Raw genomic sequence first — 19,139 nt, forward strand, 5'->3', positions numbered from 1 at the left:
CTTGATTTTATCACCTTTTCTGTGCAATTGTTAAGTGAATCACCACTTTGGTTTTGTGAATCCAGCTTCCCATATTGATTTTGCTTGTCAGAAATCCCCTGTGAAGGTCCCAAATGCTAACCATACACACCCCAGGATGGTGCAAATGTCATAAATACATGCTGGTTGCCAAGTGTCTAAATTTTGATCTGCTAACCATGAGGATCTGGGATGTCATAAGTGCAGGTAGCCATGATAAGTCGCTTCCAACATGATCCATCTCTCTTTTCTGCTTTTTGTTCAGGTCTTTGATGCCACCAACACAACACGAGAAAGACGGGATATGATTTTAGCTTTTGCCAAAGAAAATTCTTTTAAGGTGATTATTTTGTTGCAAAATGTCTATGGAGATTCTTAGTCATCCAAGTCATGGTTGTTCCAAAAGTGCTTTTTTTCCAAAAGGCAACTGGACTTCGTTTTTTCCTTGAAGACATTTCACTTCTTCTAAGAAGCTTCTTTAGAGGGGAAGGGGGAAAAATTCTAGCTGTTTTTTGGAAAAAAGTTGTTTTGGGACATTTTGTGGTAACTTTGCTCTAGTATAAAGTTGGAGACAATTGCAAATGGCAATCATGACTTCAGGATGCTGCAAATGGGCATTTGTCTTTTGCTTTAACTTTGGTTTGCTAAATGAAAAGCTACTTTTGCCATAGGTAATCTCATGTGCCCATTTGTAGAATTCTGAAAATAAACAAACTTTGTTATTTCTACAACATAAATAAGTACCTTAGTTTCATCAACCTTTTTTCTATTCAGCTGACTTTATGTCCAGCATTCAGTCATATTTGACAAAGTAGCGAAGACAAATTCCAGCAAAAAATTGACCAGTCTTTCTTTTCCAAAACGTATGCTGTGCTATGCCTGTGAGTCAGCAAACAACCCTAAATTGATCATACAGGAATTTTTGTAAATATCTTCCAAATATATTGCTGTATATTTTTAATGGTGCATTATTGGCCAATTAAATATACAGATGATGAAATGATGCAATATTTGTTTGGATTTTTATCTCATTTTTTTAAAAAAATCCATTTGGTCACATCATGTTAGTTGAAAATCCTCACCTTCTAGTCAAAGGTGAACGTTTGTTCAGTTTCAAAAATCCTTGGAAGCCACCAGTTCACACAATTTGTCCCTTTTCTTGCAGTCTGCAAGATGGAAGAGAGGGGGGAAAGGATGAGAGAGAAAAGAGAGAAAAGAGAAAAGAGAGAGACAGAGACACAAAGAGAAAGAAGATAGGACTATAAAGATAGGACACCACCCATTTGTGGTTTGGTTCCACTCACCGTTTTCTTTGACCTCCCACATTTTTGGTATGCAATGCAGCCATGAACAAATTATTTCTGCAGAAAGACAGTTCTTGATTAAAAAAAATTCTTATCCTGGCTCAAGAATTTTTGTATTTTACAAAATAAAATTCATTTTTTCTTTTGTAGGTTTTTTTTGTGGAGTCTGTCTGTGATGACCCCGAAGTCATTGCTGCCAATATATTGGTTAGTGTTTTACATTCTTTACCTTTGCTATGCTCAGTCATTCCTGCTGAAGAAAGAATTAGCGTCATTGGAGCCAGGGATGTGATTTTACTGCCCATGCGCAACACAATAGCCTATAAATAGAACATTTAAAAAGGTCAAAAAAAGATGTCGCGGTGACCAGGTAACTGGTTCGGGGGCATGGCGACCATGGCATCCCTACCAGTTCGGAGACCCAGTCGCCATTTCAACTACTGATTCTACCAAACCGGTGCGAACCGGTAGGAACCCACCTCTGATTGGAGCATGTTTAAACTTAGGCTCTATAGCCAGAGTTAGAAAGCATACCTGTTCACTAGAATCGGTGCATTATTTCTTTAAAATATCATTTCAAAATGGTCAAAACTCTCTATACCTTGTTAAAATATAATATTTATAAAATATAGTTTATTAAAAGTAGAGCTTATCACCACTGTTTATTTATTTATGTGTATATAAAGTTTCTGTATAGATAGAGTTTATCTTTCAAAGCACTCATTTTTTGATTGCACCAGGATGTTAAAGTCTCCAGTCCAGATTACCCAGAAAGAAACCGAGAGAATGTGATGGAAGATTTTCTGAAGAGAATAGAATGTTATAAAGTCACCTATCAACCCCTTGATCCAGTTGATTATGACAAGTAAGAGGCACAGCAAAGGAATCATGGGAATTCTTGATCATAGACCTGGATCCAGGACACACCAAGGAAGACCAGGCAGAGGTGACTTTTCTGAAGACCTGTCCTGAAAAGCCTCTTCCTGAATAGGTTTGGCTGTGACAGGGGAAGATAAGGTCTTCCTTATAAACCTAATGAAATTCAAATGGAGGATTATTCTGGGATCACTCCAACCATATTTTTCAGTTACATTTGTTTTGTTCTAAACTCCCTGTGCCATAGTCCACCCTAAAAGAATGCTTCAGCATTCCAAACTTCAGGAGAGACTGGTCAGTGAGTTTGTCAGGGGAAAAAAGAATTTGAAAAGTCACCTTCTACTGTATCTCATTCCATTGATAATTCTCTGGATCATGGTTACTGCATGTGTTTGGAGTAGAAATGGAGTGGAAGAACAGATGGGAGGATATTATGATTTCTGGGAGGATATTGTAGAAAATAGTGGAGAATTCAGAGATTTTATGCATGAAAGGGCTATTTTTTCTTACTTATTGAGGACAGAAATAATTTCTATTATAAGAATCAGGTTTTGTAACATCTACTTTCAGTTTGGGACTGGTGCAAGAATCACTTCTCCTTTTTAGCAATATTTAGAAATAATTTTTAAAATATTTAAATATTTTTAATAATTAGCATACTTTAAAAAGTATCTCAGAGATACTTTTATATGTCTGAAAATACTTGCTAAATATAATGGTTTTTTTTAATTCCTCATGATTTCATAGAAATAAGCTTTTAACTTTCCGCTTTCCAATATATTTCTACTACTACCTTGTCACTTCTCATTCATAGTTATTGCTCTGTGTGTGTGTGTGTGAGAGAGAGAGAGAGAGAGAGAGGGAGGGAGGGAGGGAGGGAGGGAGGGGGAGAGGGAGAGGGGGAGGGAGGGAGGGAGGGAGGGAGGGAGAGAGAGAGAGAAAGAGAGAGAGAGAGAGAGAGAGAGAGAGCGCGAGAGAGAGAGAGACTGATTGCATGTTAAATTTGATCTCCAAAAGGTGCTTTGGACTAGTGGAAAATGACAAATGCAGCTGTATCTTTTCCTACGATCACATTACATTCTGCAGCTGTTGTGCAAGCCCAATGCTGTGGGCAGGAACTATATTGATCCTCCAGCATCTCTGAAACATCTTTTGGAGACTTAATCCTAAGTATTGCCCAGATCTAATATCTAATTAAAAACTGGTTCTCATATTGAAATAACCAAGGCCATCTATTTTATGCATCAGCCTTTTACCTTTCTTTCTTTACCTTTCTCTCCCTTAGTTACAAAAACAAACATTGAATAATTGTGTGATGGCTTGATACCTAATGATTTCTGGCATTTTTTTTAAATTACAGAGACCTTTCTTTCATAAAAGTTATAAATGTTGGGCAGCGCTTTCTGGTCAACCGGGTCCAAGACTACATCCAAAGTAAAATTGTCTATTATCTCATGAATATTCACATTCAGCCACGCACAATTTATATCTGTAGACACGGAGAAAGTGAATGCAACCTTATTAGAAAGATAGGTGGAGATTCGGGCCTGTCAACACGTGGGAAACAGGTATGGTCTAATTCACAGGAAGTTTACCTATTTTGTAGGGCACTGCTGTGTTTCGGATTCAAGGCAAAAAGGCAGTCAGCGCATACACACATTTTAGTTGTTAGCAACTCCTTAAGCGTAACATGTTTGCTGCACACATTGCTTTAATGAATTACAAGCAGGAGCTGCATGAATTTGCATACGAACAGCTAAATTAAGACTGATTTTCTGCCCACATTTCCTTTCAGTTCAGCTGAAGAAATACATGCTCAAAACAACAAACGTTACCTTCTAAATTTGCTAACTTTTGCTGGAAGAATAGTTCAATTTACTGTACAAAATAGTATTCTGAGAATACCTATAGACATCATCACCTTACATCATTAAAACTTTTTTTAAAAAAATACAAATGCGTTTTAAATAAATTGAATGGAATAAAATAAAATAAAATATTTCTTTAGCATTTATACCTCAAATTTCCTCTGTGATATCCTCCATCCCTAATCATTTTACTGTTACTCAAAGTAACCGACTCTTTGGCACCTTACTAGTATACTTCTAATATAAATCAGAAATCATAGTAATCACAAAAACTCTGCAAGTTGGATAGAGCCATTTATAATGGAAATATGCTTACAATTGTACAACCCATTGTTTGATACGTTATTTTTAGATAATGGATTGCAACCAAGTTACCTTTCCTTAATGGAAGGTTTCTTTCATGCCCTGTTACAGCCCAGTGTACGTCTCCAAAATTGGCCTGTAACATGGGAGAATTCTTCAGAGTGGTACACTGACAGAAGCTTCTTTTGGATCAAAAAACTTTATATTACAGTTGGAATTGTAGCATAGCAATTGGAAACAAAAAAGGAATATGACCATTGTACACAATACAATAAAAATGGCAAATTTTGTATTGAACTTTGTGATTATAAAATTTTAGCTGTTTTGGACTTGGGGGGAAGAGTTGCTTTCTACAGCTTCCAAATCTCTGTTCCCAATGCCACCTTAAATTTTTGTCCTCATAATGTAGGCAGCACCAAAGACAAGTTGCTTATCTTCGTAATATGCAAGGGGAAATCTTAATCATACTATATTATTTTATAGTTTGCTGAGGCATTGAAAAGGTTTATCAAAGAGCAAGAGATTATGGATCTGAAAGTTTGGACTAGCCAGTTGAAAAGAACCATCCAAACAGCAGAAGCCTTAGGAGTCCCGTACGAGCAATGGAAGATACTGAATGAAATCGATGCAGTGAGTAGAATGGCAGAAAAGTTAAAAGGATAGTGATGATGTAGCTTCAAGTAACCTTCGTTGCCATAAAGATAAGCTGTATACAATTTCATCTATACGTCTGTCTGTCTGTTTGTCTACACCTCTCTCTCTCTCTCTCCCTCCCTCCAGCCCTTTCATAAATTAAATTCAAAAATAAATCCCAATTCAATAGGACAATTATGTCTGCAGTCAAGAAGCACTTTTTATCAATATATCAGGTTCAGTATTGTCAAGCTCTTTCCAAGCTTCTGGAATAATAGATGGTGTAATATGCTTGGTATCATGTTTGTAGAAATGTATGTCTTGGAAAAGACAAACTGCTTAAGTTCAATTAAATTCAGTTGATTTCTGTTCTTAATTTTCTAGGGAGTATGTGAAGAAATGACATATGAAGAGATTCAGAGAAAATACCCAGAAGAGTTTGCACTTCGAGATCAAGAAAAGTACCTTTACCGCTATCCTGGAGGAGAAGTGTGTTTTTTTAATCATTGCTGTATTAAACTAATTATTACCACTTTCATTTGATAGAGTTGGAAGTGTATTCAGTATGTTGCAACAATACTCCTTAAACATATTTCAAAGTTAAAAAAGAACTACAATAAAGAACTCTCCTGGAGCTGATTGAGAAATGGCATAATAAACATTCTGGGGCAGAAACACAGCAAGTCTTAGTTGCTTCCAAAATTCTTATTCTTATCCTCAAATTCTTAACTTTTAATACAGTGTTAGATTTTGAAATCTGAAACACTATCACAGCCTTCTGAATCATCTAAATTATGCAATTATACCCACTGACAGATTTTTAGGCATAATAGTATGGGTGTCAAACTCACCGCATCATGTTGCCATCACACGACATTTCACGACATTTTCCTCATTCACGGAGCTGGGGTGGGAATGGCCTGCGCTTGACGCAGCCGGCCCATGGGCCACCAGTTTGACACTCCTGCATTATAGCGATGCCAATAAAGAAGTTCTTGATTTAGAAATCTTGCCTCCCCTCTCAAATCAAAATAATTCATGTAAGCTATGTTAAATTTTCCAAGACCTATCCATGATGTAATATACGTAATATGTAGATAAAATATAATAAATAGTCAACTAGGTAGAAAACATATTTGGGTAGTTTAAAAAGTTCCATTTATTGGAAACTTCCCTCTTTTTGATTAATATTTTTCTTGGGCTTTTTTAGTCTTACCAAGACTTGGTCCAGCGCTTGGAACCTGTAATTATGGAACTGGAACGTCAAGAGAATGTCTTAGTTATTTCTCACCAGGCGGTTATGAGGTGTCTATTGGCCTATTTTCTTGACAAAAGTGCAGGTAAAAAAAAAAAACCTTTTCTTTTTATAGCAAATGGAAATAAGGCAGTGATTGTGTAGAATAGAGGTGAGCAGTTTATTTGTAGTTCCTTCTCTTTAGATCCCCAATTTACTTAATTGAAATTGAACATCATAGCTTGCCATACAACTTCAGTTTGTAGTTCTTTTCTTCTAGCAACTCTTGGAGGGAACTTTGCTTTTTTTGATGTTGATTTTTTTAATGTCATATTTTCTGAACAGCTTCCTTTTTAAACATTGCCTTACCGACTTTTACCCGACAACCCCAACCACCACTGCTATTCTACCTTAATCTAGTAAAACCAAATTGTATATAGCCTTCAACTACCAAGGCGTTTCTCTCCCTTAATAGGAAACAATTTATTAACTACATAAGATAATACATGCATAATTAGTTTAATAAATAACAATAATGACAGAAGCCATGAGAATACAGAATTACAGAACTGTAATGTGTAAGGAGAAGATATTTTCCTTTTTGCCAGATGAAACTCAGTCTTCACATTCATACATACTCTTACAACCCCCCCACCCCCAGTTTATAAAGCTGCCATGGTTACTAAAATAGATTCAGTTTCATATAGTTGATTATTTTCTAGACTAGTTATGACTGTACTGCCTAAAGTTATTGAAATTATGGGCACTTTCAAAACATACATATCACATTCAGTGATTTTTACTGATATTGGAGCGAGTAATATCTATGTGTGGAGGTGAGGATGTGACTCTGTAATAAATGTGCAGTAAAGGCAAGTGTGAAATTATTATTTGACCAGGTTTTATTGCAATTTTGTTTTTGTTTTTTATATATTGATTATTTCTCTATGTTCTTTAAATGTTACTCAATATTATTGGGTTAATATACTTGCTACATTAACCATCCCCAGTCTAGTATAGTCTAGATATCTTGGACTAACATTTCCAGAATTCTTAGCTATCTTGCTAAGTGGCTTAGATGTGGTGCATGTCTTTGTCGGTGTGTCAAAATGTGCATATGTGGCATAATAATCCAGAGTCCAGCCCCTTTTGAATGTTTATCAATATTGCAGGCATAATTGAGAATGTAAAATCTATGCCTACGATGCAGATTTTGTCACACACACATACACACGCTCCATCCAGCTGGAGGATGTCCAGTTGAGGAAAGGCATACTTTTGTGCAGAAGACCCATGTATTATAATATATCATCTTAGGAAGTAGTATCTCCCGGCCAATTTTGTCTAGATCACACCTGATCAATGCTTCAATATAACACTTCCACGGAATATCATGACTGTAAGTGTTATCGGGAAATGTAAAAGTATTCTCAGAAAGCAATAGCAAACCACTTCCATATTGCCACCAGCAAAGCTACCTAGATCTGTCCATTGACTAGAAAGAAATTTCCTTTAGATAATTTCAAGGAATCACTATTACATAATCGGTTTGTGGTAATTAGATGGCGTTCCATGTTGAAATTGTTAAATTTCTGCAAAGCAGAATATTTAGAATATTCAAAAAATTTGAGAGAATATAGTGGTATTGCCTCTATTCTGTACCCCAATTCTAATACTAACGTTCTCTGTGTGTCATTCTTCAGAGCCTGCAGGTTTGTTCATTAATTAAGTTCCTGCTGAATCAAAATATACTGTGTGTTTTATATTATCCAGTACATCTGTTTAACTTTTATTACTTTATCTTAGAGGAATTGCCTTATTTAAGATGTCCTCTTCATACCATCTTTAAGCTTACACCAGTTGCTTATGGCAAGTATTTGTTTGTTTATGTGGGAACATGAAAGAGAAAAGCAGTAATACAAATATCTATTTATATTATCTCTTGTTTCATTATATTAGATATCTTCTACTTTTTGAATCAATAAAATGTAATTTATATATGTGTGTGTGTGTGTGTGTGTGTGTGTGTGTGTTGTATTTGTGCTGATAAAATAAAGGGAGACTAGTATAGATCCATTTCGAGCTATTTAGCTCTCATCAGCTAGCCATACCCTTACTGGGATTCGAACCTGGGCTGTATTATACTCTAGGCAAGAGTCTTAACCACTATGCCACAGGCTTCTCCTCCTTTATCAGCTGATAAAGGAGGAGAAAAAAGGCAACATTAAAAATAAAAATATGGGTTTCTGCCTGGATGGTTTTCTGTGATGAGCCGAAAGGACAGAAAGAGGGAGGAGAGCCTGTGGCTTACTGGCTAAGACTCCTGCCTAATATGTAATACAGCCCAGGTTCAAATCCCAGTAAGGGTATGGCTAGCTGATGAGAGCTAAATAGCTTGAAATAGATCTATACTAGTCTCCCTTTATTTATTTATCAGCACAAATACAACACACACAGACACACACACATATATAAAAGTCACACATATACAATATATATTGCCTAAGATATAATACAGCCCAGGTTCGAATCCCAGTAAGGGTATGGCTAGGTGATGAGAGCTAATTAGCTCAAAATAGATCTATACTAGTCTCCCTTTATTTATTTATCAGTACAAATACAACATGTATATATATATATTTTTAAGCCCACAGCTTGAAGATGGCAGGTGTGCCGAAACGTTGCAAAGACAATCTCAACCTTACACGGGAAAAGACCCGAATACAACAAAACCAGCATACCTACACCCGTGAAAATCTACGAAAACATATATATAGTATAATACATAGTATAATACAACATATATATAAAAGTCACACATATACTATATATCTATATATCTATATATATCTATATATATCTATATATCTATATATCTATATATCTATATATCTATATATCTATATATCTATATATCTATATATCTATATATCTATATATCTATATATCTATATCTATATCTATCTATCTATCTATCTATCTATCTATCTATCTATATATATATATATATATATATATATATATATATGTTTTCTGAGGTTTTCGCGGGTGTTTGTATGTATGTCTTTGGTTGTTCGGGTTTTCTCCCGCGTAGAATTGGAAGTATCTTTACGATGTTTCGATGAAGTCTCATTCATCATCTTCAGGCTGCTGCTTCCGGCTTGGTGCTTCTGGCTTGGTGCTTCCAGGAGCAATGTGAGATCTCAGCCAGTTCCTCTTTTTAACTGCCAGTGGGGGTTTGTGCTGATTGGGTGGGAGCTTGGCTGCATTCTGATTGGGTGGAGGTGTATTCTGATTGGTAGGGGGCTTGGCTGTGCTCTGATTGGATGGGAGTTTGGCTGTGCTCTGATTGGATGTGGGCGTGTTCTGTTTGGGTGGGGGCCTGGTTGTGCTTGTGTTAATCTGAGTTGCAGAGGGATTTGAGCTGGTGAGCTGCATTGCTGTTGTTTGGCTTCGCGTTTGTGGTCGTGCCACATCTCCGTGGTGGGCATCAGTTTGCTTCATGTATGGATTGGAGGGGTTTAAAGTGGCTAATAATGCAGCTGTGGTCTGGCTTCTGGTTTGTGGTCGGGCTTCTGGTTTGTGGTCATTATCGGTGTGGGTTTGGGCTTGCTTTTTGCGTGGATGTGTGATAGTGACATCCTGTGTGGTTTTCGTGAGTGTGGGTCTGGTATCATTCTTAGTGTTAGGGACTCGTTTGTCAGTGAGGGCGGGTTTCCAAATGGCTGGTAGGCGGGAGGTATCATCTCGTTTATTCATGCTGTGTGGTTGTTTTTCTATCTCAATAGCTTTTCTGATTATTCTGTTGTTAAAGTGTTCAATTTTGGCAACAGTTCTGGTCTTTTTAAAGTCTATATCATGTCCTGTGGCTTTGAGGTGTTGGACCAGGGAAGAAGTTGGTTCCTCCTTTCTGACTGAGTTTTTGTGTTCTTCAATGCGTGCCTTTATTCTTCTGTTGGTTTGTCCGATGTATGTGGTGGGGCAGGTGGTGCATGGGATTTCATATACTCCTTGGTTTTCTAACTCTATTTTGTCTTTGGGGTTTCTCAGGATGGTGGATATTTTTCGGTTTGTGTAGAATGCTGTCTTGATGTTGTGTTTGTGGAGGATCTTGCTGATTCTGTCTGTGGTGCCTTTTATGTATGGGAGGAGGGCTTTGCCGTTTTCTTGTTCACTGTCTTGGATTTTAGTGGGGTTTTCTTTTTGGATTAGGTTAGTGATATTGTTTCTTTGGAATCCGTTGGATGTTAGTACGTTGGTGAGAGTGTGTAGTTCGGTTTTGAGATGTTGTTCGTCAGCTAAGCGTTTTGTTCTGGAGATGAGTGTCTTGGCTACAGAGTTGATCTGTGCTGGGTGGTGGTGTGAGAGTGCGTGCAAATAGCGGTTTGTGTGTGTTTTCTTCTGGTAGATGGTGTGTCCTAGGGATCCATCGGATTTCTTATAGACTAAGACATCCAGGAAGGGGAGTTGGTTATTGGCTTCTGTTTCCATGGTGAACTGCATTTTGGGGTGTAGGCTGTTGAGGTGTGTGAGGAAGTTGTCCAGTTTATCTTTCCCGTGTGGCCAGATTATGAAGGTGTCGTCTACGTATCTGAGCCAGAGTTTGGGTTTGTGATCGGATTTTTCTAGAGCTTGGGTTTCAAAGTGTTCCATGAAGAGGTTAGCAATGACAGGTGAGAGGGGTGATCCCATGGGTGCTCCTTTTATTTGTTTGTATTTTTGTCCGTTATAGATGAAGTATGTGTTGGATAGGCAGTGGTTGGTCAGATCTAGGATATGTTTGGGGGGGTTGTATTTGTTTTGGATAGCTGTCAAGGCTTCTTTGATTGGAACTTGGGTGAAGAGTGATACAACATCGAAGCTCACGAGTAGGTCGCTGGGCTGTAAGTTTTGTTTCTTTATGATCTCTATGAACTGGAATGAGTTTTTTACGTGTGAGGTGATGGATTCTGCATAGGGCTGTAGTTGTTTGGCGAGAAATTTGGCTAGGTTTTGTAGAGGTGAGCCTATGGAGCTGACTATGGGTCTGAGTGGGGTTCCTTCTTTGTGGATCTTGGGGAGACCATAGAGCTTAGGGCATCTGGATGACCATAGAGCTTAGGGCATCTGGATGAAAGAGGAACCGGCTGAGATCTCACATTGCTCCTGGAAGCACCAAGCCAGAAGCACCAAGCCGGAAGCAGCAGCCTGAAGATGATGAATGAGACTTCATCGAAACGTCGTAAAGATACTTCCAATTCTACGCGGGAGAAAACCCGAACAACCAAAGACATACATACATACATGATAAATTAAATCAATAATAAGCTACATTAAATGTGACTTGTTGTGGAACAGCTAATTAAATAATTACAGTGAGACCTATGTCTTCCATCTATATATCTAATTCTTGCCTACTTTGGCATAGTCCTTCTTTGAGTCTGATGTGTGTGTGTGTGTGTGTGTGTGTGTGTGTAGCTTTTCATTTCTCTGATGATATTATAGTACTTCAGTTCCAAAAATGGTACCTAAAGTTCCTTATATTTTCATATTTTATGAAGGCTGTAAATTAGAAATGATTTCTCTGAATGTTGAAGCTGTAGACACCCACCGGGACAAGCCATCCACAGTGGTATGTACTAAAAAAACATTTCTGCTATACGTCCTCTATCTTCTTATCTCTTTTATATTTAATTTCTGACTTAGTCATAGTCAACCTTAGGTAAGTCTCAAGAAAGGGAAAGGTGAAAAGAGTACTGTATTTATAATGTGTTTTTCATTTCTTTTGTTCTCCCCAAATCTGTGGGAAAACAGGTTTTCATGAATATAGAAAGAAACCATACAATAAATTCAAAAAAATTAGTTTATGCTGATCAATTTTTGGTGACAGTTTGGGGACAGCTACATTGGACATACTAAATAGTCCACAAAATGCAGACTTAAAAAACATGAAAGGATTATTAGGAGAGTCAGTTTAACTGAACACTGCTCACAAGGGCCAAAACAGAAAACAGATTCAGGGAATATTAGCATTTTGGTACAGTATAACAGAAAATTTTCAAAATTACTAGAAAGGCGATAGAAATCCATAAATATCTGAATACATTAAATAGGGAATAAGTCTGTCAGCCATCACCTATGCAACAATTGACTGATCAGTGACTGATCAAGGGCATTGCTTCGTATTGAACATGAGCAGATCAAGATACAACATCTATATCCAAGTTTAATTTCAGATCCACTCTGAAGAACTGTGTAGCTTCATTGGTAAAAATTACATAAACATATTGCAAATGCTTCATTTCTGAGAAGGGACTGCCAAGACTTTATTCTGTTTGCAAATATTGGCTTCGGCAGATGTTCAAAATGGTTCTGTGTGGTGATGAAGACCCATGTGAAGCACCCTTCATGATGCTGTGTGAAACAGTGGCCCCACCTCTAAGAGCCATATGGTTTCACTTTACAAAATAAGTTTCTGTGTAGGTGTTGCATTTGTACAGAAGTCTCTCTGACTCTTCTATTAATCTATTGCAAGCAGCAGGAGAGGCTTCTGTACAAGGTCAACATATGTAAAAAAAAATTTTTTTTGAGTTACCAAAATTTGCAGATAAGACCTTGTAGAGATGAAAAGTGCCCTATCAAAGTGCTTTGTCAATAAAAAGAACAGTTACTTCTTCCAGCTTTAGCAAATATGTCACTGCACATGCACAGTAAGGTAGAATATGCTTCATTTGTTTTTGTTGTGATTGTGCTTTCTAAAAATCAATCTTCCCAAGTTGTAGTTTCACTTCTTTTGCTCTGAGTTCTTTGCCAGATTGCACGTGGCAACACTGTCTGATTTCGTATTAATTACATTCCTGCATGTCAGATCAAATATCCCATAACATAATATTTCTTTGGCTTTGTTTACATTATTAGCATGATCTTTTGTCTGATAATATATAGAGAAAGATGCAGTTGCTTTGACCCTCCCAGCAAATGTAACATAACTTTTAGTATTTATCTCTCTTTGATAGTAAGTATAAAACCAATACTGACATTCTGTTTAAACATAGCTTCCTATTTTCTGGTTAGGCCTTTAAATACCCATATTTAGGCCAATCCCAACAATGTTGTGTGGCTTGTCCAACAAACCAAGATTAAAACAAGCTGACTTAGTGCAATGTATAAGCAAATGGGAAGGAGCATGTAACTTGGTGGCGAGAGAAAATCATTCTGCAGATTCTTGGAAATACTTTTATTGAAATGAATACCACTAATTTTTAAACTTGCAAATATGCATTTCTATTAATTCATGCAAATGAATGGTATTTCACATATGTGCTTTGAATCTTTTTCAATTAATTGGTAATGTTCTAGATAGAAGCACAGCATGTAACTATCCATGGCAGATGGTCACAAAGCAAAATTAGTGCTAGCTAGTTTTTGGAAGGAACAGCAGTGAAATACTTGGGCTGCAAGGTAAATCAGCAACTTGAAAGCGGAAATCCCAAACAAAGGAAGAGCAATCCACTTCTATATTATTGCCAGGAAAACAAGGTCCTCATATTCTCCAGTGGTCAAGGTCAACCGAAAGGAGATAATTTCAATTTAATGCTCTTGATTAGATATCTACTTTCCAATATACTTTTATTTCTACATTTCAAAGTTTTAAACTCTGTCATATAATGCTATTGATAGAAAAAGAATACCCTCGCTTTTTTTTCATAATCTAGGCGGGGGGGGGGGGAACTGTTGTCTTGAGAATTAAATTGCAAAAATGTGAAGGCCACAACAATAATAATATTTATTTTAAAAGCTGAATGAAATTTCCTAGTAATTTAGTCACAGGATATATATCCATGGAAAATATTTTGTGTTCTTATGCAAAGAACTTCTTGGGAAATATTCCCCATCTGTACTGTCATAGGGTGTGGAAGATTTAGTCATGCATCCTACCCACTCAGGAATCTAGTGGACCACAGGAAGCAATAAAATCTCACTTCAGTCTTCTAAAGTATAAATTATTTCTTCATAGGCTGCAACAGTAGATACTGTACACATTCTTATGCAATACCAATATATATTTTTCTTGTATGTATTAGAAAAAAAACTAAAATATGAGCTTAAAAGTCCTGAGTGACTGAGCAGAAGTGGGCACTAGATAACAATCTTATATGAGAAATAATATACAAAACAGTGGTGTTGATGAGAAAGATTTAAAACTGGAAAAGGAAAATTATCCTTTTTATCTGTAATCCCCAAGTACGTTTAATACTTGCTCTGCTGTATCTCCCAGGCTACAGAACAGTTGTTAATGGTACTTAAGAGAGGGAGAGAAATAATCTGTCTATGCATCCTTAAATTTCATTCCAATTCTTTGCATGCTACTGATATTATTTTACATGTGTCTAGCATGGAATACATTACTTACATATCCTGTGCTCTATTTCTAATTCCTAATCAGTTTTCTCAACTGCTAACTTGCTGTGAGTTAATCTGTAGAAAATGACACCTTTTCCCAGGTTTTCATAAGAAAAGTAAAATCTGAACATAACTTTTTTCTCTGTTTTAAAAACGAGCATTTGCACCCAAATTGCAACATTTAAAAGCTGCTAAAATGACAAAACTCCTACTAAAATAGTTAAATGTCATGATCAATAGGTACATTTGGTGTAATAAAGGGTCTGAAAGCTACTACTCAAAAGGTATTATGCGAAAGAGAGTTTCAACAGTTACTTTTCAAAAGGCCCTCTCCATCGAACTGTTAAAGCTCTTTGTTTTGAAAGGTAGACAAGATCTTCAGCACTGATCAGGTGGAAGCAGCTTAATGCTGATGAAGTTGAACGTTCCAATAACCTGGATCAAAATCATATAATGTTTTAAAAAGCAAAACTCACAATGTAAATTTTACCTGAAAACATACTTGTGGCCAATATAGGTGGTATAATAGAGGTATCGCATATTACCACTGTATCTTAAAAATGATCATTGCAATGTCAGAATGATCACATCATAGTAATGCTACTATAGCATAGTTTACTGAAACAAGATTCCTCTGGCGTCAAAGTTGCCTTAGTTATGCAAATCAAAATGTGTATTTTAAAACAAAAGCTGAAATTACAGAATTTATGTGGAAAAAAATATTTCTACCTGTTGAGACTCGTACAAGCGGCAGTTAATATGTAAGTAGTTTTTTGTCATGCTTAATTTTTTCCACTGCAGTCATTTATCAGAAACAAATTTTCCTAGTCATTTTTTTCTGTGTTAAAAAATATGAATTTCTTGCTGAACATTATGTTTTAATTTGGAAATTAATTCATTCATTAATCAATGAATGAATTAATTAATCTTTTAAAAGGCAGAATCTTCTCTGTTTGCAATAATTGCAATGAAGACATAGGCAACATAGGATACTTTCTTTTTTTAACACACTGTTGCAGAAGCTTTATAGTTTAAGAGCAGGCAAAATTAGTTCCTTACTCCATTAGGATTTCCCCCCCTTTGGTTTACTGAAGAGGTGAGCAACTGTCACTTCTTTAAAATTCAACTGCTGAAGGCTCTAGAGATTGTAACAGTGACATTACCAGGAAAGGAAGGAAGAGATTTGTAAAGGTTATGTTGGCAGAACAGGAACCATACTCAGCCAGACAAAATCTTTATGTAAACAAGGAAAAATGTACCCAGCAATCAAGGCTGGGAAAAGAATAACAAGAAATGCATTAACTGAAAAGCAGAGGAAAAGGTTTAGTAGGTATGCAGTGTACCTTTTTCTGTTTGTTTTCATTGTGCTTTCATGCCAGACAGTTTTGTGCTTTTATTAATCTGAGTCTTGTGTGCCTCAAGAGTGGCTCTCCCAGAATGTCTTTGTGTCTGTCTGTGTGTGTGAGTGTGTGCCCGTGTGTTATATAGTTTTAGATACTATATTAGCTGCTGGCCAGTAGGAGGCACTAATTGATTGTACAAAACTGGACAGAAGCTAATATTTCTAAAGAACTAAGATTTAAAGCCAGGGTTGACATATAATTGAGACTATGTTTGATCTGCCTTCTACAGAACTCAATATCTGGGTATACATTACTTTTGCAATAAATTAACTAGCTCTATTGAGCCTGAGGAGCTTCTGAGTGTGGGGATGTTGTTTCTGGAAAGTTGATATTTACCGTAGTGCAGGGGTGTCCAAACTTGGGAACTTTAAGACTTGTGGACTTCAACTTCCAGAATTCCCCAGCCAGCCATGCTGGCTGGGGAATTCTGGAAGTTGAAGTCCACAAGTCTTAAAGTTCCCAAGTTTGGACACCCCTGCCGTAGTGTGAAGTTTGGCAGGATTGCACCTATTGACCCAAGTATGCTTGGGAGGAGGGTAAATAAAATGTTGGTGTTTCATTCTCTCAGGATGTTAAAACTTAAGTATTTTTATGCTTTTTATTTGAATAAGAAGAAAAATCACATCATGTGTTTTGGTAGTGTGGCCAGACATGGTTCAGGAATGGATAGATTGTGGATCTTTAGTGATGTAAATGGCAAAATCTCTTCGGCCCCAGAGGACATGGGATGAAATTAGATTGGGTCCAATGGTGACTCATGCACCAAATTTTTGCCTATTTCCTTTGCCTCCTAAAGTCATTTGCTGTTGTTCCATACTGTCACATGGCTTCCCAAGTCTATCAGATCAGCTTTCTGGGGCTGAGCATGGGGAATTTAGTGGATAAAAGGGTGGGCTCAGAAAAACTCCAGTTATTGTACCTCGCTCACGCAGGTACGATACTTGTACACCAGCAACCTTGGATACAACTCATATTCACATTTCTCAGATGTCCTAGGAAGCAGGATTGTAATTATCACATTGTGGGCAGAGGTTATGGCGGAGGGGGTGGAGACATCTGGATGGATAGCCTGGCATCAGAAACAGTCAGTGGCATTGTTTTTGCTTTGTGAGTTAGTTTCTCATTCTTATGGTATCCTCCGTTTTTAATCAGAATAACCTTCCAAAGAGCCAAACCCCTATAAGGATGAGAAGGAACAGCTTTACACCACTAGCCAGTCCGGACACAGTAAAACGGCCTCGCAATTACAGTGTTGGGAGTCAACCTCTCAACCCGGCAGGATCCCTGCTGTTCCAGGAGGCTCAAGATCAACAAAAGCTTCAAGAGAGAGTTCAGGCGGTAATGTCCTAAATCTCTGCTCCAATTTGTACCACTGCCGAAGCAAACAAGAAAAGAAAGACAGTTAAAGAGTGCCTGCAATTGTGGGGTTTAACAACATAGAACCGTTTCTTATGTCTTGAAGGCTACTAAAAGTTGAAACAACTGGGTATAAATTGTGCAACGAAATTAGGCAATTTTCAGTCCAAATCTCTTGAAGTCTACAAAATTAAGGAAAGTTGAACTGAAGCTGCTATGATAGGCCAGGCTCCAGTAAACAACCATTTTGGGTTTTTTTTTTTTTGTTATTACTGTTCATCTATCTATCCTATCCTATCTATCTATCTATCTATCTATCTATCTATCTATCTATCTATCTATCTATCTATCTATCTATCTACCTATCATCTATCTATCCATCTATCTTTCTATCTTTCTATCTATCTATGACACATTGCCATGATTCCTTTCTAGCTGCATCTGTACATCAGGTGGATGTTCTTCTGAAGCCTTTTTGTAGTGTAACGTAATAAAATTTGATTTTGCAAGAGAAAGTAGACTTTTAAAGATTGGTACAAAGGAATGTATGGGGCTGGTACTGTTTTTATTTGAAAAAAAGCTATTTTCCTTTTTTTAAAGTCTTCAGTCTTGAGGATTACACTTGAGTATTACTCCTATGTAACAATTTAAGTTTATCAATAAAAATAATAACAGTAATAATGTATCATCTCTTATTTCTTCTTCATTTTTAACATCAAAAAGAAAAGGAATGTTAAAGTGAATCTCTAGGATGCATAGGGTTAATAATAATAGAAATGTAGACAGTATTCTACATAGTACGTATATAAAATACACTGTACGTTGCACACACAGCATTTTGCACTCATTTGGGGGGAAGGAGATGGTTTTCATTCTCTTTCCACGTGCTATCTTCCTTTTCCCCTTCTTTTTATTTTTTGGTTGTTTATTCTGATTTCCAAGAACTGAAGCTTGAGCTTCTCCTGTGCTATTTTCTTTCTTTGCAGCTTCAGATGGAAAGTCCTTGCATGTGAGTATCATTAAGAACAGCTTACATGTCTCATATGTTTTTGATTAACAGACATTTTCCAAGAAGAGAACTTTAGAAGAAAAATTTACATAAAGAGAAAGTACTGTATGAAATCATCTTAGTGAAAATTAAAATCCATTTTGGATGTGTGAAATATGGTATGGTAATAAGATTAACATTTATTTCACATGAGTAAGATTAATCAAATACAACTACAAAGACTCAGATTGTAACTATCTTCATTGAAGTCTACTCTGAGCACAAGTATAAGCCATGTTACCTGACCACGTTACCTGGTCAGCTAACGTGAATCAATGCAGTACTGTTTTATGTACACATAGCTCCTGAAGAACAGCTGCTGGTTTTCAGCTTAAATGTGTTGGCAGGAGCCAATTAAAAACAATGAAAGCAATGCAGAAATGGTTTTAAAATTAAGAATTAGAATTAAATAGTTCTAAAATGCAAATAGAAAGTCAGCTAAAATCCTACCTATCTTTGAAATGCCATGTGGACCTTCTTAAAAGGCAAATAGTATGTTAGACTTGTTATCTCAGCTGGGATTGTATTCTAATGCTCCAATGCAATTATCCTAGAATTACACATCTCCACCATGAGCATTTCCTTTGGATGTTTTCAAGTGCATAAACAATATCTGGATAGCTTTGTCATCCTTTCAAAGAAGTCTATTTCTTTTGATATGACATACCTTTAAAATGCTAACTAGGAGAGTGCACCATGTACATTGCCAGAAAA

At 36.7% G+C, this 19,139-nt stretch overlaps 1 protein-coding gene across 5 annotated transcripts in view; it reads left to right on the plus strand.

The window, feature by feature from the left end:
- Window positions 1-19,139, plus strand: part of PFKFB2 (6-phosphofructo-2-kinase/fructose-2,6-biphosphatase 2) — a 43,650-nt gene that overhangs the window by 14,972 nt on the left and 9,539 nt on the right. For 3 of the 5 annotated variants that reach the window (XM_081946974.1, XM_081946976.1, XM_081946975.1), the window contains exons 6-15: window positions 284-358; window positions 1,473-1,529; window positions 2,063-2,187; window positions 3,559-3,766; window positions 4,853-4,999; window positions 5,387-5,491; window positions 6,213-6,342; window positions 8,043-8,105; window positions 11,777-11,847; window positions 17,174-17,359. In XM_081946974.1, coding sequence (XP_081803100.1) covers window positions 284-358; window positions 1,473-1,529; window positions 2,063-2,187; window positions 3,559-3,766; window positions 4,853-4,999; window positions 5,387-5,491; window positions 6,213-6,342; window positions 8,043-8,105; window positions 11,777-11,847; window positions 17,174-17,359 — 1,167 coding nt within the window. Of the gene's footprint in view, window positions 1-283; window positions 359-1,472; window positions 1,530-2,062; window positions 2,188-3,558; window positions 3,767-4,852; window positions 5,000-5,386; window positions 5,492-6,212; window positions 6,343-8,042; window positions 8,106-11,776; window positions 11,848-17,173; window positions 17,360-18,363; window positions 18,387-19,139 lie in introns of all 5 variants that reach the window. The other 2 variants (XM_081946977.1, XM_081946978.1) reach the window with 1 other exon arrangement.

This window comes from Natrix helvetica (assembly GCF_964273705.1).
Source record: "Natrix helvetica genome assembly, chromosome: 3".
Classification (NCBI taxonomy): domain Eukaryota; kingdom Metazoa; phylum Chordata; class Lepidosauria; order Squamata; family Natricidae; genus Natrix; species Natrix helvetica.